This window comes from Ixodes scapularis, unplaced genomic scaffold (assembly GCF_016920785.2).
Source record: "Ixodes scapularis isolate PalLabHiFi unplaced genomic scaffold, ASM1692078v2 PGA_scaffold4__175_contigs__length_147842914, whole genome shotgun sequence".
Classification (NCBI taxonomy): Eukaryota; Metazoa; Arthropoda; class Arachnida; order Ixodida; family Ixodidae; genus Ixodes; species Ixodes scapularis.
The window spans coordinates 20,606,756-20,633,399 of record NW_024609879.1 but is presented as its reverse complement, the minus strand read 5'-3'; the positions used below and the strand labels follow the sequence as shown (position 1 = coordinate 20,633,399).

The 26,644-nt window shown below is 45.5% G+C and overlaps 1 protein-coding gene across 2 annotated transcripts in view; it reads right to left on the bottom strand.

Annotated features, from left to right (window-relative positions):
- Nucleotides 1-4,341: 4,341 nt before the first annotated feature.
- Nucleotides 4,342-26,644, bottom strand: part of LOC115316962 (replication initiator 1) — a 47,848-nt gene continuing 25,545 nt past the window's right edge. Inside the window, exons 3-4 of one of the 2 annotated variants that reach the window (XM_042293401.1) lie at nucleotides 8,036-8,174; nucleotides 4,342-4,694 (exon numbers count right to left, since the gene is read on the bottom strand). In XM_042293401.1, coding sequence (XP_042149335.1) covers nucleotides 4,379-4,694; nucleotides 8,036-8,174 — 455 coding nt within the window. In that variant the 3' untranslated portion in view covers nucleotides 4,342-4,378. Of the gene's footprint in view, nucleotides 4,695-7,581; nucleotides 8,175-26,644 lie in introns of those variants that run through there. The other variant, XM_040217610.3, reaches the window with a different exon arrangement.

The window sequence follows — 26,644 nt, the reverse complement described above, 5'->3', positions numbered from 1 at the left end:
CACTTTCTGCACATTTGAGCACATTTGTAAGCACATTCACTTCCTCCTTCACTCCCTTATTGCACAGAGTGTGAATGAGCGATCGTTGGTTTATGCTGCTTATCTCATAAAATCAAAAGGCAGCCATTAAAACTATTAGTCTTTAGAAGTGCTCATCTGGGCTACTAACCTAAGCAATAAAATTTGGTGCCTACTAATACCATTTGAAAGTAAAATTCGAAAAAGCACCAACGTCGTGTCGTGCTCGCAGTAACAGTGTCATGCGACGCACATAGTCCGTTTCGCTGTTGCACGTTTTGGGGATCATCTTGAAAAAAAACATTTTAAGCAGTTGAAGTAGGAATATATTATGCCAAAGCTTTTCTGAAAGGGTTCTTTATTTTAAGAATACTTTGACATGCAAAAATATTTTGGAACATATTCTTAAGTAGAAAAGGTGCGCAGACCAGGGTTAGAATCATGGAGACTTTAAAGGTTGAGATGTGCAGGGCCTTGTACAAATGGTTTGACACAGGACGGTTTCAAATGCAAAGGGTGTTTCAGGTATGGGTGCAAATAAGAAGGAGGTTTTGGGAACGGGTTCAAATGGGAAGGGCGTTTTGGGAATGTGTCGAAACGGGACGGGTTCAGACAGAAATGGGTTTTTTTGGGCTACACCTTCTTAGGTGCCAAACAATCCCTAAAAAATTGTCTTTCGAAAAGTAGCCATTTTGAGATCTATGGCTATATTTCTTCTGACCTCCCATTTTCTTACTTTGAGGATCAATATTTGAACCATAATATCAATTTATAATGTCCATGCAGGCTGAAATTGTACTGAAGCTGATCCTAAAACATCTTTCTCAAAGCACAAATTGAGGACTCTACAAATGTTCACGTGAGCCGTCTAAGCATCTAGGGTGGATTTAACTACTGTAATATCCTTAAAAATAGCCCACCTGAAAGCGAGAGCAAATCGAAAAGTGAGGAGTGGGCTAACTTTCGGTGTGCGATGGAGAAAATGTTTTAAATGCCATTTTTGTATTCTGTGATCTGCCAAGCTTGTTTTCCCATTGAGGGGCAATGGAGCATAGAAAACTGTCCTTCCTCCCAGTCAACAATGTTTGCTTATATTCCACCTTAGCTAACTGATCCCATTTCGGCCAGTGTCACCACTGGCCAGTCACCCCTAAAAACGGGCTAACCTTGGGTGTTTTAAAGAAAAAAGGCAAATCATGTCAAAGATAGGGGTCGGTTATTTCTTGGGCAGTGAGGCATCTTTCAGGATATTATGATATAACTTTTTCTGCAGCATGTAGCTAAATGTGCTGAGCATATAATGTTGAGACCATATTTTTTTAATACAGGTTTTAAAGAATCTTTTTAGACTACGTATTTTTTTATTGCTTGCTAGCCACACATTGAGCACTGAACATCAATATGTCGTAAAGTCAGTAATGGTTCAATCTATAAAGTACTTGCAATATTGCATTCTTCATACTTTTAGTATCTAGCCAAGAGTTAAAACATTATTTCTAGTTTTTTCCTCGTTGTTTTTGCAAACAAAGGCCGGCGAGTTGTAATTATCCAGAGGAGTAATCTACACGAGATATTTAAAATCAGCACCAACATCAAAATATGCAGTGTTCCCCCTCAAGTAAGTGAATGCTCACTCATCTAAATGCATTGACAACAATAACATTTTGCTGGGAACTGTTACATAAGTTTGTTCATCTGAATTATTTGTTCACCTGTAGATTGTTCAAAAGGTATTTCACTATAGGTTAGAGCGAAGGAAGGGCTACGAGAGTGAATGCAACAGATTCAGCAGGCCTGGTATGGATGTTTACTTGTGAAATAAAAGGGCCGTTCAAGACGGGCTCATGCTCCTAGGATGAACTGAACTCGCGCCTATGGCGAAACAATAGCGCTACCCGAGATGTTTGTGCCTCTCAGTCAGGTTCAACATGCACGCACCAGTGCTAAGCGGTGAAACTTGTCCCACCTTGCACTCCTTTTGCAAATTTGCTCTTGGACCCGACAAGCAACCATCTCTTAGTTTCTCAAGGTTATCTCCAAATGTAGGGCGGGTGCATGCCCGGTTTTTACAGCAAAGCTGTTTATGGCTAAGGTTCCATGGATTTTTCAAGTGCGTCAACAAAAATTCCATTTTCCCCCGCTAAATTTAGCGGAAAAAATTCTTCGCCAAATTTAGCGAAAAAATAGCCCTGCAAAATTTAGCAGAAATATTTTTCTGCTACATTCGGCGAATAATTTTTTCTGCAAAATTTAGCTAAAAAAATTTTACGCCAAATTTAGCGAAAAAATTTCTCCGCCAAATTTAGCGGGGAAACTAGCGGGAAGGAGGAGGAGGAGGGAAGCGCACCACCCTCTCTCTGGCCGCTTGAGAGCCTAGTTTCCTTTCCTTCCGCCAGGTGGCGGTCCCGTCGCACGTGTCTAGTTTCCTCCAGCTCCTCAGGGCGGCGATAGTCCTGGACACGTGTGTGCGTACATTTCGTCGTGATGACCACAGATCGAAACAATAAATGTGTTCGTAACCTTTGTTCAACAGTTCTGTGTCACGTCTGTGTCATGTGTTAAACAGCTTCGCTGGTCATCCAACTTCACAGAGTGGAATGACTCATGATTTTTTGCATTAATAAAACCAGAACAGTGGCTTCCAAAAGCCGAAAGTTCAACTAACATTTGGTAAATGTCCCTTGACATGCTTAGCAAATATGATGTTGCTGGAAATAAAAAAAAGAACATATCTCACAATGCAAATGTAAAAAGAAGGTATAACTGGATTCTTATTGTAGCCACCTTCTTTATCTGACCACAAAATTCAAGGGCTTTCAAGGATTACTGGGAATCTATCATCTTAAAGGCCCTGAAAGTGCCATCTCCAAATTCGAGTTTTAAGGACCTGTGCAAGCCCAGTCAATATGCAGCAATGTCGACATATCAAACAAAAGTGATATCCAATACCGAGTTCACTCACAATGGCAATATGAACTCAATCAAGACTCATTTTCAATGCATCTCGCAACAACATGTAACCATCACCAACTGCATATTGGTAATATTAGAACCAACAAGTCAGCATCCCCGGAGCTCTCTTTGAGAATCACATGCTGGTGCATCAAGCTAGCTATAAATGTCCATGGTTTCTTAACAAACAGGGCGATACACTGCCAAAAGTATAAGCGCAGGGACGGACAGAATGATATTGACAAGAAAGAAAAGTGGCAGTAATGGCAGTGTGTTTAGGCCGACTACTGCTACTTGGTAATAAAAATGAATCTCATTCACCCAGAGATGTACTCAGGTTGGTGTGCAAGCCCGTTCTGCAGCTGTCATAAGAGCGAATTGCAGAACTCCGACAGCAGGATCTGGTGCCATCCCAAATCTACCAAGCTGTACTGCAGCAAAAGCAAAAGAACCATCAACACAACGAGCTTCTCTAATTCACGGTTCCAGAGTTGTCATCCCCATTTACAGTTTGAACCAGTCTTCGGCAACGGTTTCGGTTCAAGCCCTTGAAGCAAATCCTACTGCTCACAAATACAGAAAATTGGTAAATTTTTTATAACAATAAGTGCGGACAGAAATGGTGGCTCCTAGATGGAAAACTTTAAGGATGCATGACCAGAAGTGCAGGACTGGAGAAGGGGGGGAATCAATACAAATTCGGTGACTACACTATTCCTTGCAATGCAAAGTCATGTTGTCGTCACATTGAGGAAAATACCCCAGAGAAGCACTCGCCACCGGAACTCATGTTTAGAACAATGACTGATTGGCAGCTGTCATGGCCAGCTTGCTGGGTGTTAGTGCAAATAAATACGTTGTTTGCAATCCACGTCTTGCTCCAACGAATAGCAACAAAGCTCCGAAAGATTGTGCGCAACACTTCAGAAATGTGCGACACGTCTCGCTGAAGCCTCCCTTCCCCTCTTCCTGTGTTTGCGACGCTGTGGTTGCTTTAAGCATGGGTGAAGTACGTCGACAAGAAATGCAATGTTCCGCAAGCTCACCGAATTGGAAATGCTGCAGCAATCTCGCATGCCAACACAACCAAAGTTTGTGCACACATAAAATCTTGTCGCTTTCTTTTCGATATCTGGCTTCATGAATCAAAATGGCAATGCTGGCAATTGGTTTACGATACAGCTGGAAACAGTGTACAGACATGCTTTTCATGTCTATGCAAGTTTGGCTAAAATTTCATTGTCCACTTGCTAACCCTTAAAATGCCGGTTGTTTTGTTTTTTTCACTGCACGAACAAATTTATTTTGGGCGTAATAACATGTTTACATGCTTCGATGTGTATGTTTATTTAAAGAATATATTTCTTTTAATCTTAACAACGTTCTGTAACCTCTTAATGTCTTCAATTTAGAAAACTTTTTTTGTGTGATACTGTTCAAAACACGGTACAACGCAAAGTGGCATCTCGCACGCGGAACACATGTAGCGAGATTCTTTGCGCTTCGTTTGGCGAGTCTTGCTCTGGGCGCACACATGGCATACTCTTGTGGGGTTGCTTTTCGCGGCAGTGGGGGGTATCACCGACATGAAATGTCGCGCTGTAAGGCGCATTGGATTGTCTCCATTAGAAGGGCGTCCTCCTTTCGGTCCTGCGCTTAGCTGGTGTTTTCTTGAGGTTTTCGTGATGCCTGAGGTATGGACTCTCGAAGATGACGAGTCAAAACTGTGAAGAATAGGAGCGAAGTCACCTGTAGTCCACTTGTAGCCAGTGACGTCGAGTTCTTTCTTTTTGAGTAGCCTTTCAGGTGGCGTCGAGTCGCCGACGCTTTCGTCACTCTCCGAAGTACACTCGGTTTCACTGTCATCAGATTCTGATTTCATTAGAAGTTCCTGTATTTCAAGATCCGTCAAGGAGCGCAAAGTCAAAGCATGTGCGTTCGCCATTGAAAAAGGAATGTTGACGCGGAAACGCATACGGGAGTCACCTTTACAAAGATATCCACCTGCTGTCAAGAGGCGAAACCACCACTCAAAACAGTGACTCGATTGGTTGTCCATAGATGGCGCTTCATGTTCAGAAGAATATTGTCAGCCCGAGTTTAGCCAGGAGAGGCAAGGAGTAAATTGAAAACCCGAAAGGGGTATAATCGGGTGCGGCACTCAAAGTGTTAAGAAAACAAGTGGTAAAAGTCATTTGATGACAGAAAGAAAACTTCTAAAAATGCTGCAAACAAAAATATGACATGGAATTGTTACCAGACTTCAAAAAGTCATAGCATCAGTTCTTAAAATGCATCTCATGCAACAATCAATTTCTTTTTAAACTATATTATTTCTTCACTCAAGACTGAGAAACTGATATAAGGTTGTTCGTAATTCTGATTACGGAATGCAATATTTTAAAATTATTTTCACTCGTGCTAGGTGGTCCAGCTACAGCCAAGTAATAAAGCACGAAGCTACTGTATATCCAGTCTCACTGGAGTTGTCTATACTCATTATCACCTCAAGAAAAAAGGAAGTTTTGCACACTGTTCATACGCCCCAAAGTAGTTCTCACACAATTTGGTTGTCGCAGGAAGGAGCGACGCCTTTGGTGTTCAAAACTTGCACGTCTTGATAAGATGGCATTTATCAAACCTAAAATGCACCTACAGTAGTACCTCATTGATACATTTTTGGTCGATACGTTTTCCCGGCTGTTACGTTCAAAAACGCTGGTCCCGTTTTACTTCCATAGAGATACATGTAATAGTTTCCTGGCTGTTACATTTGCTTTACCAGCTGTTACGTCCAAAAGTGTCGGCACCACACTGGTTTTCGAAGCGAAACAAAGCCGAAACATGCAGTGCGGGTTGCACGGCACGCGTGGACACGCCGACGCCCGTCTTCCCTTTACTCCTTTTGCCCCCTTTCTGTCTCTCTGTCTCCTCGCTGGGCTTTGCTGAGCTCTGCCACAGCTTCCCATCTTGCCTGGGTGTTACCTTGGAGCACTGCTCGGACGGGGAGCTAGGCCAGCAAGGCTTCACACGGTCGTTCTCTCTTACTCTCTCTTTCATCTGTCCTCTTTCTCTGGCACGAGGTTTGCCCGCATACAGGCTGCAAATCTAGTTTCTGTTCCGCTGGATTGCGTGGACCGTGGTGTTTCGGTGTATGTGCGCTTTGCGCCCATTGACGACGGTCGTAGCATCGCAAAAAAGGAAGGCACTCTCTTTTAAAGAGAAGTTTGATATATACTTCAGACGGTGGATCGCAATCCCAGCCAGAAGAGATCTGACATCGCAAGAGACCTCGAACTTGCGCTGTCAACTTTGAAAGGAGACTGAGACGTTACCTCTGAACCGCAGAGCATAGCGGACATTGCGGCCGACGTCACTACTGCCGACAACAAAGAAAGTGATGAAGATGTCGAGCAAGAAACGAACGATTACCTACGCTGTGCCCAAGCATGCGGACGCGATCATTGCGTTGGACACCTTGCGCCGCTACGTAAATATTCACGACTGCGTGGAGAGTGAGAGAGGACTGCGGCTCTGGAGAAACAACTTTTACTGCTGAAAATGAATTAAAGGCGGCAGGTGGATATTACGCACTTTTGTGAACATGTCTGAACTCTCAACAGTTCTGTAAGTACAGATAAAATAAACCACTGTATAAGAGCTGCTTTCTATCTCATGTAGAGCCCCCCTAAGTGCGTTATCGGTTATGTTTTCCCAGATGATACTTTTTTTTTTCTGCGGTCCCCTGAAAAACGAATCAAGGAGGTTCTACTGTATGTATATCCTAAATCTCCACATGAAGGAGAGTATTAGTAATGCTCTAGAAGGAGCCAAACATTTTTTACTGCGGAGCTTGAGGTGAAAACGAGTATAGGTGCTTTTAGCTAGTGCAAACTGTTATTCCTATCCGAAGGATGAAGAGAAAGCTATTTGACAAAACAGGCTGTGCAAGTGTAGCCACTGCTGTGAACATACGACGGATCTAGGAATAATTACTCTGTTGGAACTTTTTCCATGGGTGTCACTAAAATCACTCTATCCTGGAAAAGCAGCCCCATGGCCTTCCTTGTCTGCTATCCAGAAACAAACTGACACTTATGTACAAACGACCAAACCTCAAAGGGTAATTGGCTGATTGTGCTCGGTTGCCATGGCAATCGCCACTTCGGTCCATTCAAATATTTGAAAGGGTTCTGAAGCAGTCACACAATGGCAAACTATGCACCAACTTTGCACTGAAAGTGTTCCTCACCAATATAAAAGCGCCTGGCACTGTGCATACAATCCACTTATCAATCCTGCCTACCTCCAAGGATCTTTCACAATGGTAGTGTTCTTGCATATTTAGAGAGAGGAAAATTGTTTTTCACGCTGCTAAGCACCAACGCTGCATGTAGTGGTGGTGCAAAGACATGCGCCTGTTTCGCCGGTACGTGATGACAAAATCTCGGTATTCAAGAAATGCTGTTATAACGAGACTCACCAAGAGTGGGGAGCCTGCCCACTCTTGGTGAGTGGGCAGGCTCCCACCCTTGGATTGGTTCACCAAGAGTGGGGAGCCTGCTCCTTCAACGAACCAAAATGGCGACCACATGCGGCGCTTGGCACTACTTTTCCAGCATCCAGTGACATCAGGTGTCAAGAATCGGGTGTCCCTCATTTGTGCCACCTCTTCCGATGTCCAAACAAGCTGCTTCTATCGGCGTAATCTCGTCCGCAGGTCTCGCACGTGTACGGCCGCTCTCCCGTGTGTGTCCTCTCGTGAACCCGCAGGGTATCCTTGCGCCTGAATGCACTCCCACACTCGCCGCACACGAACGGCCTTTCGTCCGTGTGCATTCTTTGATGATGCAACAAGTGAGCGCTCTGTGCAAACGACTGCTGACAGACCTCACACCTGAATGGCTTTTCGCCGGTGTGAATTCTCTCGTGATTGCGCAGGTGGTTGCCCTGCTTGAACAGCTTTTTGCAATAGCGGCAGCTGAAGGGCTTCTTTCCAGTGTGCGTTCTCTCGTGACATGCGAGGGCCGTCGAGTAAAGGCTGGAGTAAGGGCAGAAACTGCACCGGTGAGTGGTCAGTCGTCGGGGTCTCCTGGGCCGTCGAACGGCCGGCATGTCCGCGTCTACTTCAGGAGGGGCGTTGCACTCGCCATCCTCGTGGCCAGGTGCTTCCTCTTTGACGATCGGGTCCGTAGTGGCCCCATCTGTTTGGGAAACACAGCAAACCTGATCAGGTCGAACTAAAGTCCCTATACACTGAAAGGTAGCGCAAACCTCCCCTCCCGTGCCATTTCCTCTTTTCCATCAAAGGGAATCCCCCTTGCCCTTGGCAGCCGTCAAGAAGCTGACCCAGAACGCGTGCCTAGACGCTCCTAAGTGGGCCGGCCTGTAATCGTGTGGAATCCCCTGTGGCGGCTTGGAAGAGTTTGTTCTTCAAGTAAGATGACAGTTCTGCTATGCAATGTAAAAAACCTAGCATTTCTGCACCTATATTCGTTTTCATAAGCGCGGGAGGATGTCTCAAACGGCTAATGTAACCGCGAACAGAATTGGAATTGCTCGGGTTTGAAGACAAAATATTTTCCAATTCCACTGAAATGCAGATGATTTAAAAGAATAGCAATGCTGTACCGATAATTTTTGGACATCGACACACACAGCAGAAATATATTCACCCGCATTCACCAGGCGCGACTAACTAGCGCCGTTTTAAGGTTAGTAGCACGACTAAGTAGTGGCGAGCTAAACGAGAAATCCGCGACTAACGAGTGATTATGTTCTGCGGTATTCGCGAGCGCGAAGCGAGCGGGTGACTATTTAGTCACAACTAACAAGCGGAAGTGACGTAAAAAGATAGGTCACGCATATGCATACTTAAATGCCACTGCGTAAATGGGTATTTGATTGTATAAAAACTAAACTTTAAATGTTTATCAGGAAAAAAAAGTTACAATGAGAGACATGTTGTCCGAGAGTTTTACAAAAAAAAAAAATTTAAAAACAACGCCAGGGAGAAACATTGAAGCCACATTGCCAGCGACATAAACAAATATGGAAGCGCCCGTAAATATGATTTTTCTCGTCGTCCAGCGCCCTGCTGAAATCTATTTAGCGGTACCTCTGACTGCTGAACATGGCTATTTACACATTATTTGCTCCTCCAATTCTTTCTAGATATGTCCCCCAGCGTTCCGAGACAGTAACTGCTTCGTTTGCGCTGGCGGTCAGCGGTGATACGAGTCGGCCATGGCACTGAGCTGCTAGTCACCCGCTAAAGTAGACCTAACCCATGACTAAGATTTGTTGGTCGACTTCTTAGTCGGGCGGGGAGAATAGGCCCTAAACACGATCGGTGAATACCAAGCGCTCACTTATCGGCGATTATCGCTCGCCACGTGATCCTTTTAGTCGATGACGTCACTACTCTGTGGTTAAACAGGCACTACTCGCGCCTGGTGAATACAGGTGATTGCGTTTACCCGTTTACTGCAACATATACTGAGAGCTGCCAGATCATGATGAGCACTATTTCCTGATTGTAGAAAACAGAAAAAAGTACCGTAATATCCCGAGTCAACGCCCACCCCCCCCACCGCCTGAAATTCTCAAAAATTGTGGGGTGGGCCATGACTCGGGTACCAAACTCAAAAAGTTTAGAAAAAGTTTAAAAATGTGATTTTTTTTGGTCTGTGTATAGCGAAGCTAGACAGGAGATTAACTGAACTCAAATCTCGGGTTGGTATCTTACTTGCGACTCATTTTACTGTCGAGCAAAATCCACTGCTTCGCGGGTAGCTCGTTTCCGCCTCCTCTGAGCAAGCGCAATTCGAAGCCACGACCGCTGCAGCCTTCGGTCCAACGTGAACGAAAAAAAAGAAGAAGAGAATCATCGAAAAAAAAAAGAAAAGAAAAATCGCAAGAAGCCAGAGTGACCGAGCAAAGGTGACGAAAGACGAAAGGAAAGCGGGTCCCCGCTTCCTTTTCGACTTCGGAACCAAGCAAACCGGCAGCCTTTAACCGACGCCTAAAACGAACCCAGTACAAAAGCAAAAATAAGATGACAAAAGTGAAAACCATAAAAAGGCTCTCTCCGCGGGCGCGACCGTTGCCGCGGGAAGTGCGTGCACGCACAAACTAAATGACCTTCGAGTTTGTGCGTGCACGCGCGCGGCTCCGGGACAACTTTTTGTGGCAGTACAACCGGAGCTGCGGGCGGCCAAGGCCAATTGGGCACCGACACGGAGCGCAGCAATTGGTTGTTCTCAGAACGCAGCCACCGGTTACGCTCTGCGCCGGCGCCCGATTGGCTAGTGGGGGGGGGGGGTGATGCTTTGGGAAAGGAAAATGACGCATTGTTTCCAGGCTTATACTACCGGTAGGCACACGGCGGTCGTAGCATTCGCGAAGAATGCCTGTGTGTTTGCCCCCTTTGCGGTTTACGGATGGGCGTTTTTTTACCTTTTGGGCGAACACGGACTTTCAGTTAGGAACAAAAGCAAGCGGCGTTCCATAAACGTACTCCGACTTCGCGCGGAGTGGTCGCGACGTTCTCAAGGAATGCTAAGTCGGCCGGAGTAGGTTTTGGAGCAAGAATATCGAATCCAAACGAGGCTTTTTGTTCTGAACCACTTGTATTCGCAGTATTGAGTTAGTCATCCGATCCGCGTCCTATTTAAGTTGCGGTTTCGCGGCCCGACTTATCTTTTCAGTGAAAACGGACTTTCAGTTATGAAACAAAAAAAAAGAACAAAAAGCGGCATTCTGTTATCTCTTTCTCTCCCTCCTACGATCTTTTTTGACCCTATGATCCGCACGTCCAGGCGCTACATTGCAAACGGACCTTCTGGCCTTTTATATTTATTTCTTTTTCGGGAGGCGAAGGGGGGAGGGGGGTGCGGGCAGGAGAGAAAGAATCGGAAACGTGTCTGCTTTTGTTTGCCAGATAAATATAGGTTCGCTTTCTTATCTTTATTGTGTTTCTTCTGCACACGCATCCTCCGATTTTGGAGTTGATTTTGGAGTCGTGAAAATGCCGAAGGGCGCCCTTTCTTTTCTTTTTTTTCTTCTGTTTGCCATTTGCGGGGCTCGTAATTGACGTTTTTCAGGTCTGGGCGATGACTCGGTGCTTTTTTTACGAGATTGATTGCCCGAAACGGGTGGGCGTTGACTCAGTGCTTTTTACAAAATCGATATTTCGCCCAAAACGGGGGGGGGGGGGGGGGGGGGGCACGATGACTTGGGGGTGGGCGATGACTCGGGATATTACGGTAAGTTTATTTCTGGAATTGTAATCACTTCCTATTCCTAGCAACTTTGCTTCCTTCAAGTATGATCTTGATATGCTGCGGTATTATATGCCTAGGACAGTGCTTCAACAAGTCACTCTTTTTTTTTCTCTTCTTTTTCTATGTATGTGCCACTACATCAAACATGTAGGTTGTTACGGGGCACTAAAGATAAAGGATTATTATTTTTATTATAGATCAAATCCACACTGCAGAGCATGTTGGATAAACTAGTGGTCACATAGAAAGAATAAAAAACACTGAAATAGACGAAAGACAGAAATGTCTCTGTCCTTCATCCATTTCAGCGTTCTATTCTTTCTGCGTCAATTGAAGATCAAAAACAAGAAAACTGTTTTTAAAGTCAACTTCTTTTTTGTTACAATTTTTGTTTTTCAAAACCAGCATCTCCTCTCAAGTATGTTCTTTGACAAACAGCAAAGCTGGACAGTTTCTCTCCACTCCAGTGTGCATTCTTTCGTACCTGGAGGCGTTTCTGCAGCAGTTGAAGCAACGACAGAGGTGGCACTGCCGTCTGTCCCCCCTCCGGAGTGCATCTCCCGCTGCCGCCACTCTAACCCAGATACCTGGCAGGCAATGCTTCTCGTGCCCTCGCAGTCTGTGCTCTCCCACTCGCCTTCAAAAGCTGCCAGGTCAGGCACTGCTGCAAAGGCAGAGCAAGGTTTACTTACTCGGTTCTTAAGTTATTCATACGAGGACAGTTCAAGCCTCACAGGGGCTTTTGGTCCTACGGAGGAAATTGAAAATCTAACAAGCACGAAACTGCATAATTTTTTCGAAGTATGAGGGTGATTAAAAAATTATCCGCGCTAATGTTCCACTACTCATCTCGCACAAACTTTCCTAAACCCAAGTCATCCGTAGATTATTGCATAGACAGACCCTTGGCTGATTTGAAAATGATGTGCCACATCATCCACTGTAACTTCCGTATATGAGTCAGTTCACACGCACGCTCAATGCTGTCATCAGTCGTGGATGCGGGCGGGCGTCAGGCTCCTTTTTCCGTGGCCCACACCCGTGCGTCCTTCCTTGAACATCTGCATTCACTCAAACATGCTTCTTTGCGACAAAAAGCTTTCTCCATACTGTGCACAAAACATTGGCACCGGACGCACCCTCCGACCACAAAAAAGTCACTGCATTGTGCTATTTCGTGCAAATCACAAGTAGTGCAGCCATTGTTTCCCCACCTGCACTCCTAACTGAACAGACGTGAGATGCTCATACCTTAACAGCAATGACTGGAGGGACAGTCGCCTCGCACAAAATGCAGTGTTAAGACAAAGCGGCCAATGAAGTTTTAAGATAACCGGAGTGCGAGTAATTTTTTAATCACCCTTGTATTTCCCGCACACATTCAGTCGCGTGCCGTCATTGTTTTGGCAGCTCCCAGACTCCCCCGACGTAGAAACAACTGGACCGTGTGACTGCAGTCGAATGAATGTATCCGTACAGTTTGTTTGTCACATCGGTCGTCCATTGCCAAAGCACTGACGGCGTTCATACTTTTGTTCGAGACATTGTTTGTTCCCCGAACTCTCCTTGCAATCTTCTCAAGATTTAAGTTGGTTTAGAATTCTCCTTCACCAGAAATTGTATATTGCGCAGCTGCTCCGCAGCTACGGAAACACTGCTCGTCACCACACTAGATACAACTTTCGTAAAACTTGATCAATATATCCCTCCTACCTTGGCTGCCCTACGGCCGGCCGGTAGTATCAATAAATAGAAAAAAAAGAAACACCACTGTAACAAAAACATTTAGAAAGCACTACAAAGGTGATCCAACTGTCTTACAATTGTGACTCAAGGTGTAAATCTACCAAGGAATGATCAATAGTCACACACAACTACAGTCGGTGACAAATTTAGTGTGAGGTGGAAGCTCCTCCCACACCCTTTCCACTTTAGCAGAAGAAAGGTGAAGAGGTGATCTCTCCCAACGTTTGCTCTGCTCAAGTGGAAAGAGGTAGGAGGAGCTTCCACTTCACTCTCAGCCTACCACACACTATAGTCAAAGGAATCAATGAAAGAGTTTGGTTGAACTACAACATCCTGTACGCACTGTGGAATCCACAAAAGGTATGATGGTAGAGCAACAGTGGTGCCATATCACGTTGGCTTTGCTCGTGAGGATGAGTCGGAAACAGATCAGACCAGGTGGGTCGGCTAGCTTGGGTAGGGCAGACAGTGTGCATGATTGCAAGCAACTGGCTGAGCTGCGGCCACACCCCGATTCTTCCGAATGTCGCATTCGTGAAACGAAGAACGTAGCATGAGGGCCCTGAGCTGCGAAAAGCTGACTTGACTGATGGCTGGTTCTCTCTCCAAGGTGGTAATGTGCCAATCAGCACATTTTCATTGAGACAATGCCCTGGGTTTGACCTGCAAAGTTTAAAACGTCAATGGTTACGAAACACACACCCACACTGATGCTAAAAATTGCTGCCTGCAGGGCCAAAAAAAGCAATGCTCGGTCATGGACTTCTAAAAGATTTGCATTTATTCTTACTCTTAGAGATCCCACTTCCGGTATTATAAGAAAAGCAACTTGGTACAGCAACGTGGTCTCAACCACTCCATCGTAGCACGAATCTTCCCACCAAGGTCAACATTTTCTAAAAAAAAACTGCACGTCCTCTGTCCAAAAAACCTGCAGCTAACATGTAATATATGGGCTGCTTGGTTTATGGTTAAAACAATTTGTTAAAAGAAAAGAACAAAAGGCACACTAACGTGGTCTGTGCAGGCGAGTTATACGAAAAAGGACTTAAGATAGGTGGCTAATTGTCACAATAGCTTGAATAATTAACCAAATTTTGTTAATCGTCTTTGTAGATAGTGAAAATAAACATGCAGTTCCAATTATAAATTTGCTGACCGCCCTCGAAAACCACAAAATAAGTAAAATATAGTAAGACTTGTAGCACCAGGGAAGGTCAGAAGTGCACTAAAGTTACTATAGTCATGCGTTGTTTATATGAACCCTGTTAATATGAACCCCGTTAATATGGACACAGCGCATTATGGACAAGATTTTCAGAGATCAACCTTTTGCCATGCGATTTTGCCCCATTAATATGGAAACCCACAGTTTGAACTATAAACAGCTATTCTGGGAACGAATAGGGTAAATACAGGCATTTCTGTCTCGTTATTACGGATGCCGGTACCCCAGTTTAAAAAAGAAAAGGTTCAAAAACTTTTCCGAGATATCAGTGAACCCAAGAGGCCACAGCGTGCACCTGGACGTTCGTTGCGGGTCTCACGATAAGAGCTGCGCACCAAAAGATGTTTTACTTTTGTCTTCTAAGTAAACTGGGTCATTACCGCTAGTAGTTGCTCGAGATTGTGTATGACCTATAACCGGGAACAAAGAAGAATGAACTCTACAGCAGCCAGGTCACTTCACTGTAGACTTCGTCGTCGTTTGGAGTACGAGAAAGCAGCTCTGGACCCAAGAAGCTAATTTCTTCTATACTCCGTTTCACCGTAACTTGGCGAATGGCAAACACTACGGGGGGATAAAGCGACGTCTGAGTCGCAGAAAAGCGGGTTATGAGGCGAGTTCCTTTTTCTACTCTTCTCAAACTGCTTGGGTTGGAAAGGAAGGAAAGGAGAAGCTCCCATCTACGCTTGTTGATGCGCGTGTTTTGACCCCAACTCGCTATTGGGGACGGACGACTCACACTACAGACGGTCTTTCTTGGGAATGGAGGCGTCTATGCTAATGAAACAAGACTGTACTGCGGTGCCTCAAACGCAACTCTGACTGGGGCGTTCGGCGTCCCATCCCTCCCACGCGTCGAAAGTGGTCCCAAAGTGGCAACAAACAGTGCCACAAAAGCCGAAGTGTCGTGCTGCTGGATGTCACAATCCTGGCAGTCGGGCATGGAAGTCCTGGAAAGAGAACACAACGAAAAACAAGCGTTGTCGTCACCGTGGCTCAACTCCCGGCTACCGGAGCTTTGACGAACTGTCAGGCTGGAAGCAACCTGCAGCAGAACGGGCATCTACTACGTCCACCAACACCACTGCGACACTGCCAGGTTTGCAGCCGGCGACAATGCAACACTTTTATGGCGTCATTGAGTAGCTGTTTTTTTTTATGCGGCGAACGCACCACTCGGAGACGCGTTAAGGTGTATCCACACGACGGACCAAATTGCTGTTTTGGTCCGCGGGCCGCGCATCACGTGATCTTACGTCACCGCTTTTCGAGGTCCGCCGGCGGTCCGCGGCCCGCGCTTGTGAGAAATGCCAAGCCAGTTTTCTCGCCCGGACCTTGGCGGCGGACCGCGGCGTTTTTAGTATAATTGAAGTGCTAAGTCTGGCAACAAGCTGACTTTTGTTTGGATTGGAATCCAAATTCAAAGTCGTGTTCTTTTGGCGCCAACTGTTGAAGACGAAGACGACAAACCTTTTGTTGTGCGACGATGGCGGCACGGTGCAGCGATGCAACTTTTTACTTCATTGCGCTCGTGGAGCGATTTCCCGCTCTGTGGGACAATAGATGCATGCCCTTTCCGGTTCACTTAAGTCCTCCTCGTCTTCAATAGTCAACGCCAAAGCCACCGCGGCCAAAAGTCTCTTTCGTTCAACCTCCATCTTGGCTCCTTACAAATAGCCTCAAAGCAGCTCGTTGCACGCGTTTGGCGGAGCTGTGAGGTCGAGGGTTAGACCGGCCCGTTCACTCTGTCGTCTGCTCTTTTGGTCCGCCGTGTGGATGCTCATTGCAGCCGGGCGGCCCGCGGGCCGCGCATCACGTGATCTATCGGTCCGCGGCCCGGTCCGTCGTGTGGATACACCTTTACAGGCGCCGTAGTTACCGCTTGTGCGACAGGTGCAAAGCTAGCGGTGCAACAATAAGAATGGTAAGATCATCATCCACATTCTTGCATCATTGGACTTGCGCCTGTTGCAGGAGTGGTCGCTTTAGCGCACCCCCGCACTTCATCGGGTCCTTCCAAAAGCATACCTGCCAACCTAGCAACATAAAAATTCGGGAGACCGCCGCGCGCGCGGGGGGGGGGGGGGGGGTGTTGAAACATTTTTGTTTTTTTTAGTTTGACAAGAAATTTCATGAGGAGGCACTCTGCGCGAATCACACTGTCTTCGCAGTTGTTTTGGAGTAAACTGCCGGTAATGCCCTGCCCTTCTACGGCACGAGCATGGTTCTGATGCTTTCGTGAAGCGATGTGTATCTTGATGTGTCAAGCTTGCCGCCGTGCGAAACACTCCCACATCACAGGCGCACATGGTACAGAATTCATACTTGTCAGCTTTTTGCGAAGCGACAAAGCACGGAAACTCAGTCGCGTATGATCTTAGAAATACTTGCAAGTACTTCTTCGTGGCTTTTGAAAGTGCCATCAATCGTTCCAACAGATCAGTGGTTCCAACTAAACTCGGGGAAACACGAAGAGTAGTTCGGCGTTCCGCACCTCACTCGACGACCTGACAAAGCCAACTGAAGCCTAGCGCACCCATGATCATATAAGCCGTGTTCCAAAATGTGCTCTAACTTCAGGAGTAGAGGTTTCGTACCTTGGCGTTTGAAAATCTACCCTCGTTTTACGCTACTGCTCCGAGTTGTCACGTGGTAACCCGCCGGAGCAACCTAAACCTACTCTCGAGTAACTCGCAATGACACAAGCGTGATAATTATAGCAATAAGGCATCATAAAAAAAAAATTACGGTGGACATTTTTTGGGAGATTTGAGGTCGCGTCCATACAATCGGGAGATGTGATCAAAATTCGGGAGGCTCCCGGAAAATTGGGAGAGTTGGCAGGTATGCAAAAGTCACTAATCTAACAGTTGGCAACGACGCTCAGCAACTTTCTAATTGGGATATTTTTGATTTTCACTAATTACTAAAGTTTAGTTAATTATTCATCTTATCTTAAAGGGGCAGTGCAATGATTTTAACACTGAATGAATGTGCAGCTTGTATATTTTATATTGTTTACTTCGGCATAAGTAAGAGAAAAAGTGCCACCATACCCCAAAATACCTCTATTTCGCTGCGCAATCATAAAATAAAAAACACTTTTTTTCCCAACCTGCGGCCACATGGTGGCCGCAAATAGAACCTGTGGTGCAACGTCATTCGGAGTGGTTTTTGTAAGTGATAGTGTTAGGCAATTGTAAGCTTGATTTAAGGTTAAGTTTAAAAAATCTTGTTGTTTAGGCATGCAGAAACGCTTCAAAAGCCTAATATTGCCGCTAAAAGGGTATGAATTATTTGTGGCGCCATCTACCGCAAGTCAACAAAACCTGCCGACGCCGTCATCCGTCGACGCCCGAGGCGCCTACGGCGGCTACACGAGCAACCCGGACGTTTTGTCTTTCCCTTGCTCGTCGGAGTGCTTTGGTCGTGGTCCGTAGTATTGTGGTATCGTAATTGTTACTGGTGTCTCGACCTCAACTTCGACTGCCTGCCGCGTCGCAAGCATCTTGAGCTCGACGTCGCTCAGGCCGTCCGCCCATGCCGCCATGTTGGTTGGGAATCGGCGGGAGAGTGGCGAGCTTGGCGAGCCGGCGATCGCTGGGGAAACGGAAGCCAGAAGAACCCAACCGGAAACCAACGCCACTCCGAATGACGTCACAGGCGAAGCTGGCGCCGCTTCAATGTTGAGTTGAGGGGTGCTAGGGCAAGCAGGAAAGAATAGTTTTCGGTCCTTCATTTTATATGTGGCCGAGATCAATTCCCGCAATTAATTAGCCAAAGTCCGCAAATTGTTGCACCGCCCCTTTAAAGACTGGCAGTACAGCTTGATCCTCTCGCTGACTGTGCGTCTTCCTATGTCAGCATTTGTGTCTTTTCAGGAAGGCCGGCTCTTGTTCCCAAGGAGAATGCTCTTTCCCCGGCTGCACAGTGCTGCCTTGGCCTGCCTTAGGGGTGACATATCACACAAGATTGAATCAGTTTTTATTTTCTCCCAAGTTTGCTTTTGTCACGACAACGATGGAAACCAACCCATGGCCGCAGGTGCCAGGGTGGGAGATGGCCATTACTGCCTCCTTGTCCCACATTAGTAGCCTTTCTTACCTAAAATCCTGCAGTCTATTTGTTAGTAGGGTCACCACATACTGCCCTGGGAGTTCAATAGACAGGGTCTCTAGCAAATTATTATTTTGAAATTCCCTAACTTTTCCAGGTTTTCCCTGATAATAACAGGTGAAATTCCCTGACCACTGTAGAGGCAGCTAAATATATAAGACCATTTTGCACGGGCTTTATCCAACTTGCATATTCTGAAATATTTGGACTTCTCCAGTCCGGATTAAAAGAGCACTTTCTTGCCGCCGATATTGTCAGTGAAGAGGCCACTTCTAATAACACAATGAAAATCTGAAGCTCAACCACACACATCAATAACTGAATGGCAGCATGGCTGCCAGATGCACTCTTTTGGATACTTTCACTTAAGGCTGGGATTGGATTGGGATCTGTGGCTTTCCAATTTGTTACCGAATCTAGTAACTTTAACTAGATTTAGCCTAGTGTCGTGCCCTCAATCCAATCTAATCCCATCCAGGCTTGAACTGAATTTGTCGGCTGTTCCCTTTGCATCGGGTAGCACACTCTACATCGGGTGAGCTGAGCCCGCGCTCTGCTCTTAGCAGAATTTATTGCCAATTTTTCTGTCCCCTAGTCCTTAAGTTTTTGCTCAGGGCACTCGAATATTCCTGACTATTCCCCGATTTTTCCCGGTAATTAAAATTTCCCTGACAATTCCTGGTCGCTAGACACCCTGAATAAAGCACCCACATAGCTCGAGGGAAGTTGCTACTAATTTACTGCAAAACAAGTTCTTTACTCGAAGCCATAGGTAGATGTTTATTTCCATGCCTGCCAACAGCCGAGGCCTGGGCAGCAGTGCGCTGTCTTTTAAAAAACACAAAAACAAGTAAAAGCAGATGATAAAGAACAAAATCGAACAAGAATGTCTTTAGACATAACATCATGTCTGCTGCAGGAGTCATTAAACAGGTGGCCCACACATCAGAATAACTCGTGTCACGGCATTTGGCTTGTGTCCAGATGGTATCCGAAATCTCACCAAACCCGTAAATTCCATCTATCTGCAGCTAATCAAAAATATTTTTTACACGCACGTCGTTCCTAGGGGCAAGCTGTGATGTGGGGAGAGGGTGATGTGCCTCTCTTAAAACTGATAGGCCACATGAGCAGCTCGGACTAACTGTCACTCTTGATCAGAGAGCTTGATGAAGGTTTTTCCTGCAAAGTACAAATGAAATTGCAGTTCTGCTAGCTATACACCTTTTCAAGAAATGCTTGGCCCCAGGGACAAGAAAGCCTTTCTTAAGCCCACTCACAGGGTTTGAGGCTAGTCCCTCGCCGGTGTCCCTGTTAACCATAACTGAGTAGGCTGTTGATTTTGATAAGCACAGCCAGCATAGGTGCAATATCAAACACTGCTGGCAGCTAAATTCTCGCCTTTCCCTGCTGTCTTTTGCCTTTCATGATGTAAGTATTTTCCCAAGGACATTGAGAAAGCATTGTAACACATGCAAAAAAAAAAGAACCGTAATCTATTTCTTGGGGTATGTGCACAAGTGAATGCAACTGGAATGTTTGTTTTATTTAACAATGAGTTTTAACGGTGTCGCCCACTCGATTGTGTCAATTGACAACACACATAGCTGTCGGAAAGAATTTACAACAGAATATAGGCAAAGGCCATGCATATTTTACATGCACCAATAATGTGATCTACACAAAAGGACTCTGGCATTAAATTTAGCAGGTGTCAACGAGGGTCGTTCAACATTCGTCTCTTCCTTCGTTTCCCATGCACATTGTGAAGAAATACCTGAATGACATGCACTTACCAGCTTCATTTCTTAAGCGCCGTTCACATTTGCAACTGAGTAAGACAGAGAGACAAGACCAGTCTTTAAGCTTCTTGCAGTGGTGGTACTGACAAATGGTGATTTGGAGCAGCTCTTGTGGCAGGGATTCCCACTTTTCGAGCAAACAATTTTTACCTTTTGTGTGAGTGAATTTTATACAATCTCTTTAAAGGTTAGCCTGTGAAAACAAACTTCAGATGTTGAAGTGTTGGGAGATATTTAAGATATCATACCTGCAGGGGACCTAGCCACTACAGATATTTATTTATTTAATGAACAATCATACGCCGGTAATTTTCCAGATGTCTCAATTAACCTATTAGGAATACCAATGGCGTCTTTGGTTTGTGTTTGACATAAAAAAGGTGTTTTTGGCTACTTTGTTTCACGGTAAGGTAATTGTCGCGAGTTCGACATCAAACGGACACTTTTGTCCTTAAAGGGACAATGAAGGCGATTTCGGATATTTTTTTGGCGATTGAACTGGGTTCCCGGCACGCCTCAGGCCACGATGCTCAAATTTCAGCCGAAACCGGCGCTAGTGTGCCGCGCAAATCAATTAAACAGTTGCGGTAATAATCGTACCGGGATCGATCGAGGCGACGCCCCGAGCGTTGCGGGAAAAACCAGCAGAAGCGGACGTCACGTGACCCTGCGGGGCCTGGAAGCGCGACGTCACAAGAGACGTGTCAGCGATTGGTCGAAATGAGACACGTGCCCTCGGTCACGCTTTGGTTCGTGGTTTTTATGAACACTGTTGTAATTCCACTTGAATAACCATGAAATCTATAAATCGAACCGAAAATGATAACTAAACCGTAAACAAAACACCATAATTATTTTTTTCTTTGCTACATTGCACGCGAAACGGGCAACGAGCGACTATGGGCAAAGAAAATATATAAAATAAAGAACACAGCGCGGAGCACACGGGAGTTTTTTGGTTCTGGTTTCAGATGTCGGTGCCGTGTTTACTTTAGGAACACGGCACTCGAGGGATTCTGCAAAGCGGTAGTCATGCCAAATTTGTGCGCAGTTGAAGGATGTTCAAACGGTCGACTGAAGACCCGTGATCGTTCGGGCGACGCTAGTTTTCACCTACTTCCAAGCGATGAAGCATTGCAAAGTCTCTGGTTGAACAACGTTGTCTTGCGCAGAGGTCTCGGCGATGGCGTCAGAATTTGTTCGCTACGCTTTCGGTCTGGAGACTTCGAACAGAACCTCCAGGTTAGCCGGAGTCTGGGCGTAGGTGTGAGGCGAATCACTCTGGGTCGGCGGCAATTCTGGGGCATCCTCGTAAAGAAGCATTCCAGAGTTCGGTGTCCTTACGAGCATCTCTCGTTCTGTTGGTGTCAGGTCACTGAACGGGAGCCCGAATTCGCTCGCGAGAGCGGCATTGCCGTCCATGTTGGTCCGACGAAACGACTGCGCCACCGTGCTGCTATAACCCACCGCGGTAACCAGAGTCTCGACGCCCTAAATGCTGCCGGTACCGACAATTCACATGTGACGTCACTACCTACGTCACCTCCGTTTTTGGAGGCCCAAAAACGAGAAACGCAGATAGTTCAGTTTCAGTTTCTTCAGTTCTTTCGTAGGTACAGAAATACGCGTCACAAACGTCTATAAAAATTTGGGCAGTATGCCAGGTTCCCAAGAAGCCTAAAAACACCATTTAAAAAAAAAAAAATTAAAATCGCCTTCATTGTCCCTTTTAATGTGTCTCATGCTGGCCACGCCCATATTCATCCTGCTGCTGTTCTTAGAGCAGCCAAGCGGAGCACATAGCTACTCTAACTGATCACCAGTAGTGCTACCTATTTATGTGACCTATCTGAGCACCATTCGCACAAAAACAGATACCTCCTCGTTAGGCATGTGCAAATAATGAATTTTGGGATCAAAGCAAATACAAACTGAACACCGTGAAATCTCGAAAAATAGCCCAAATAACATCTAAAGAAAACTGAGTGAAAATAAAAAATGGGCTAACTTCCGGTGAGCAATCAAGAAAAGTTGAAAAAATGCTACGTTGAGATCATGTGCCTCTGACAAACGTATCCCGGCGAGGGGCAATGAAGCAAAGATGACTGTACTTCCAAACCAGCAATGTTCGCTTATATCTCGTCATAGAAAACTAGGCACAATTACGCCAAGGTAATCATTGATCCAAACACTGCGATTACTAAAAATAGGCTATATTTCGGTGTTTAAAAAAAATAGCAAATCAAGCCAAAAATAGGGGTAGGTTACCTATTTTAATAATGGTTTTGGCCAAATATTTTTTAATTGAATATCAAATAGTTGCTGCACCTTTCTCCATGCCTTTCACTACTGACACCATGCTTAAACAAAAATTCAGCTGAACTCGCGAAGGTTGTTCCCAAGCTTTTTATAGACTCTTTGCGAAAATCCCAAAAGCCCGCACGCGCCACGCGACGAATAAAGGGAGTCCTCGGTACGCCCCTCCTCCCGCTACCACGTGACCTCGTGACATACGCAAATATTTTCAGGTTACCACGGCAACAACTTTTCAGCAGCCAAGTCGGCAACCGACGAGCCAACGACTGCCCCTTTCTAATCTCTCTCCTTTGTACCGGCTCTGTCGTCTGCTGCACCAACGCTTTGTCGAACCCTGCCAGGGTTGCGGTGCAAAATAAGCGGATTCGGTGACACTTCCATACGTGAAAGTAAGTTACGACGAATAACGTATTCAAATAAGTTTACCTGTCGCGATGCCTTTACGCTGCCACAGACACGGTAGGCCACCAACGACATACGACTTGGCGGATGGCTGTAACGGCTGCTGGTGGTAGCTGCTAGGACGCGCGCGCAGTCGCGGAGGCGCAATGAGAAAGCGCGTGATCTGTACTGAGGGTTCCCAAAATTCCTTGCCGTCGTGGCGCTGCACGTTTTGCAAAGGGTCTATGCCCACTTACGAGCTCTGTTAAATTAAATCTAGCTATATTTAGAAACTGTGGCCTCAGACAGTCCAATACCTACATTAGGATGGCAAGTAAATGACAGGTTTTACATAAAATTAAACCTGTAAGGGAGCCCCCCTCCCCCGATACCTAATTGAGGGGATTTATAAATTTTCTTGCTATATAAAAATATTTTCAATTAATTAAAACAAAACAAGCACAAGTAAGGAACACAGGTTGGTGAAATAATCGCTGCCTTACATCCTTGCATAAAATCCACAGTTAAATTTTGAAGATTTTACTGCAATATAAATATCACTAATCATGTTTTTTTTTCTTCTTTTATTACACAAGGCGTGCGCGTGATTTGTTATACCCCTTTGAAGGTGTGTTTTTCGCCTAAGTGAGCGGCTGCGCTGCGGTGAAGCGAGTCACAAGATCACAGTGTCAGCTCCGCAGGTATTGCTTCTCCGCAGGGCATCGGTGCTTGAGAAGCGCACTCAAGGGAGCTAACCCGCTGCAATCAACACTTCGAAAAGTATGAATATTGCAGTTCATTTTGAAGCGAATATTATGTAGCATATAATTCAAATATTCGCACAGCCCTACTCTTCGCACATATACTTAAACACCCAAAAAAAAAAACAAAAAAAAACTGTACTTTTTTATTTTTTAGTGGCAACGCCAAGAATGCCACATGCCAGACATTCTCCGTCTCCTTCCCTTTTGGTGCAGATATGGCACAAATTGTGCCCATATACAACCTTTGGAGCACCTTGTAGCAAGGTTTTCATTCTGGCACAGTTTGGCGCAAATGGCACAGCAGTTCCACCACCACTCTTGCGATGGCGGAGGACCGAATGCGCAGCTACGGAATAGGTCCTCCGCCGTCGTGAGGGGCTTAAAACCCTGTCTTGTCTCTCTTCGTCTTACTCAGTTCCAAAGTGTGTGAACGACACCTTACAGTGGAAGATGACGCAAAAAAGGGTACGCAGCATGTTGAAGAAAAATAAAGAAGAAACATTCGAGAGAGGCCAAAAATCATGGACGGCAAAATTGCAAAACATAGGTGGAGAGTCCCGCTGAGCAGGTTACAACAGTACAAGAGTGTCAGAAAATGTCTAGCTCTTAGGGGGCGGGGCGCGAGAGTCGCACCAGCTGCATCAACATCAGCAAAATGGCAGCGGCCTAGGTGCATTTTTTGGAAAGGTGTATAATAGATCGTTTACACTAGCACTTCCAAGAGAAATTACACAAGGATCTTGATGCCGAGGATTGGAAGTCCATGGAATCTCCAGCAACGAGAGTCCAGAACCAATTTTTTACATTCACCACAATCCAACCAAAATGCACGAAGAAAATTCCGGTTGCTGGCATCACTGTCTGCCTATGTTCCCAAGTTGCAAATGTCGCCGTCTCGCTGTCAATACAGAAGCACACCGAAATAGCAAAAAATTATCCAATCCTCTACAAGAGGCATCTGAACTTCAAAGGAAGAGCTGTGAAGTAAAAATTGTGGAGAATTAGGCACGAGTAGTATATGCACACATTGCCTCCTGTCTGCACATTGCAGGGTACTGCCTTCTAATATCGCCAAGAGAACATAGAGTATTTCTTTGGAACTTTGGGGGGACTTTACCGTGTATTGCGTCGCTGTAAAGCGTTAGCTGCAAAAGGAACTGCGCGAGAGCAGTTTCTTGTTTTTGTCTCACCTTACACAGCTAGAGGCTATTTTTGCACACATGTTGCTTCTGCTCCGATGAAATAAGAAAGCATCCCGATAACTGCACCCATACTCATACCTCAATCAGGTACGAGCAAGCAGACACTGATGAATGAAGCATGCAAGCGGGAAGTACTCCCCTACTCCTGAAATGTCACGCCACCGAAATGTTCACACCACAATGCATGTTCTCAAAGCTCGCCATATCATACCTCATCAAGTCTGAAACAAACGCTGGGCACCTGCTCCAAACGCCCATCCAATCTTTTATTACCGTGAGGAAAGATAGGGAATTTTCGTAGTTCATTCCGGTGTTTCCGATAGCGGTACTGAAACTTAGCCAGCACCTTCATGCATGCTTATATCGGTGTCACGGTCGTTATTAAAGATATCGAAACAATCAACTAAAACTCTTAATAAGTGATCCGGTGTTTACATGAAACTGCTGCGTGCATGGTGGAGTTGGCTGCATATCTGGCCGAGTGCGCTGCGTACATTGCTCCCGAACTGACTAAATGGGTTTGAATTTTCGTTTCTTGCTTCAGTGGAAATCTCTAGTACATTCTTAATCAGTTGTTGCGTGCTCCAGAACCTTCTTGAGTCTAGAATGTATATAAAGCAGCCTTAGCATGCAGCATCAGGTCAGTCTTATGCTAATGTTCATCTCACTGACAATGACACCAATGCCCGCAACACCCACTATTTTGGCACAAATTTGCCATATTAAATCCTTCGTTTCATCAGTTATTCCTGCCTCATCCCATATAAATCGTTGCAGCATGTGCTTGAAAAAATCTTGAGTGAACAATATTGCAATGCGTTGGGCCATTTGGCGCCTTCGGTAGCTTTGGACCGACGGCGCCGACGGCGTAGACGATGCGATGCATACCGGCGCATGCACGATCGCATACGGTTCTCTGCTGATACCTGATCAATCGCAGCTGGAGTGAGCTACCTGGCCTTCTAGACCAATGCCACCGTGAGCGTCAAGGTACAGCCCGAATCTAATCAAATGTTACAGCGATCCGGTTGTACCCGTTGTCTTCTCGTACAAACAAACCGGTCGTGTTGCTCTGCGACGCTGGAGTACCGATCTCGAGTCATGGTAAGTCTTGTGCGTGGGAGTGCGTACTTGAAACCATTCCACGGCGAACGTCAGTTAGGTAAGTAAGCTCCGTGCCGGGTGAGTGATCGGCCATGCTATTACCATATTCGTTGGTGTTCCATGAAACGAATCAAAATAAGCGTGCCGTGCCATGACTGATAAATGCCTTTTTCTACGAAACCAAAGTGCCTTAGTTGACTTTCAGAGTAACTTCTTTTTTCGGCCCGCGTAGAAAACGCGTAAACACCTGCTTTCCCGAAAGAAAAAAAAAAAAAAAAAAAAAAAGAGAATATTAACTATTTAATTACAATTAGAATGAAAAAAAAAATACTGAAATTTTTGCTTCGGAATTTTGTTGTATACGGTAGGCAGTATCACCGTTGACAGAAAAAAAGTTTCTTTGATAACTAAGAGAGCAAGTAAGTAAACAGTTCTTCCTTTGTCTTTTAACTAACTCGCGGCATGTTCTAGGGCCGCTCGTGTGCGTGAGTCAACAAGGTGCCAAATGGAGCATTTTTTCCTAATGATCTGTTTTTTTTTTTTTTTTTTCTCTTCTCTTTTTTTTTGAGGGGGGTTGGGGAGGTTAGAAGTTTTCTCTTTCATCTTGCTTAGTTTCAGTGGGAGGCAGGTGGCCTCCCACAGCTGAACACCACGTCGCCCTTGACATCACTAATGAATTAAAGAACAATCTTGCTTCCAGATGCCTGCTGCCCTTTGAACTGTTGATGCG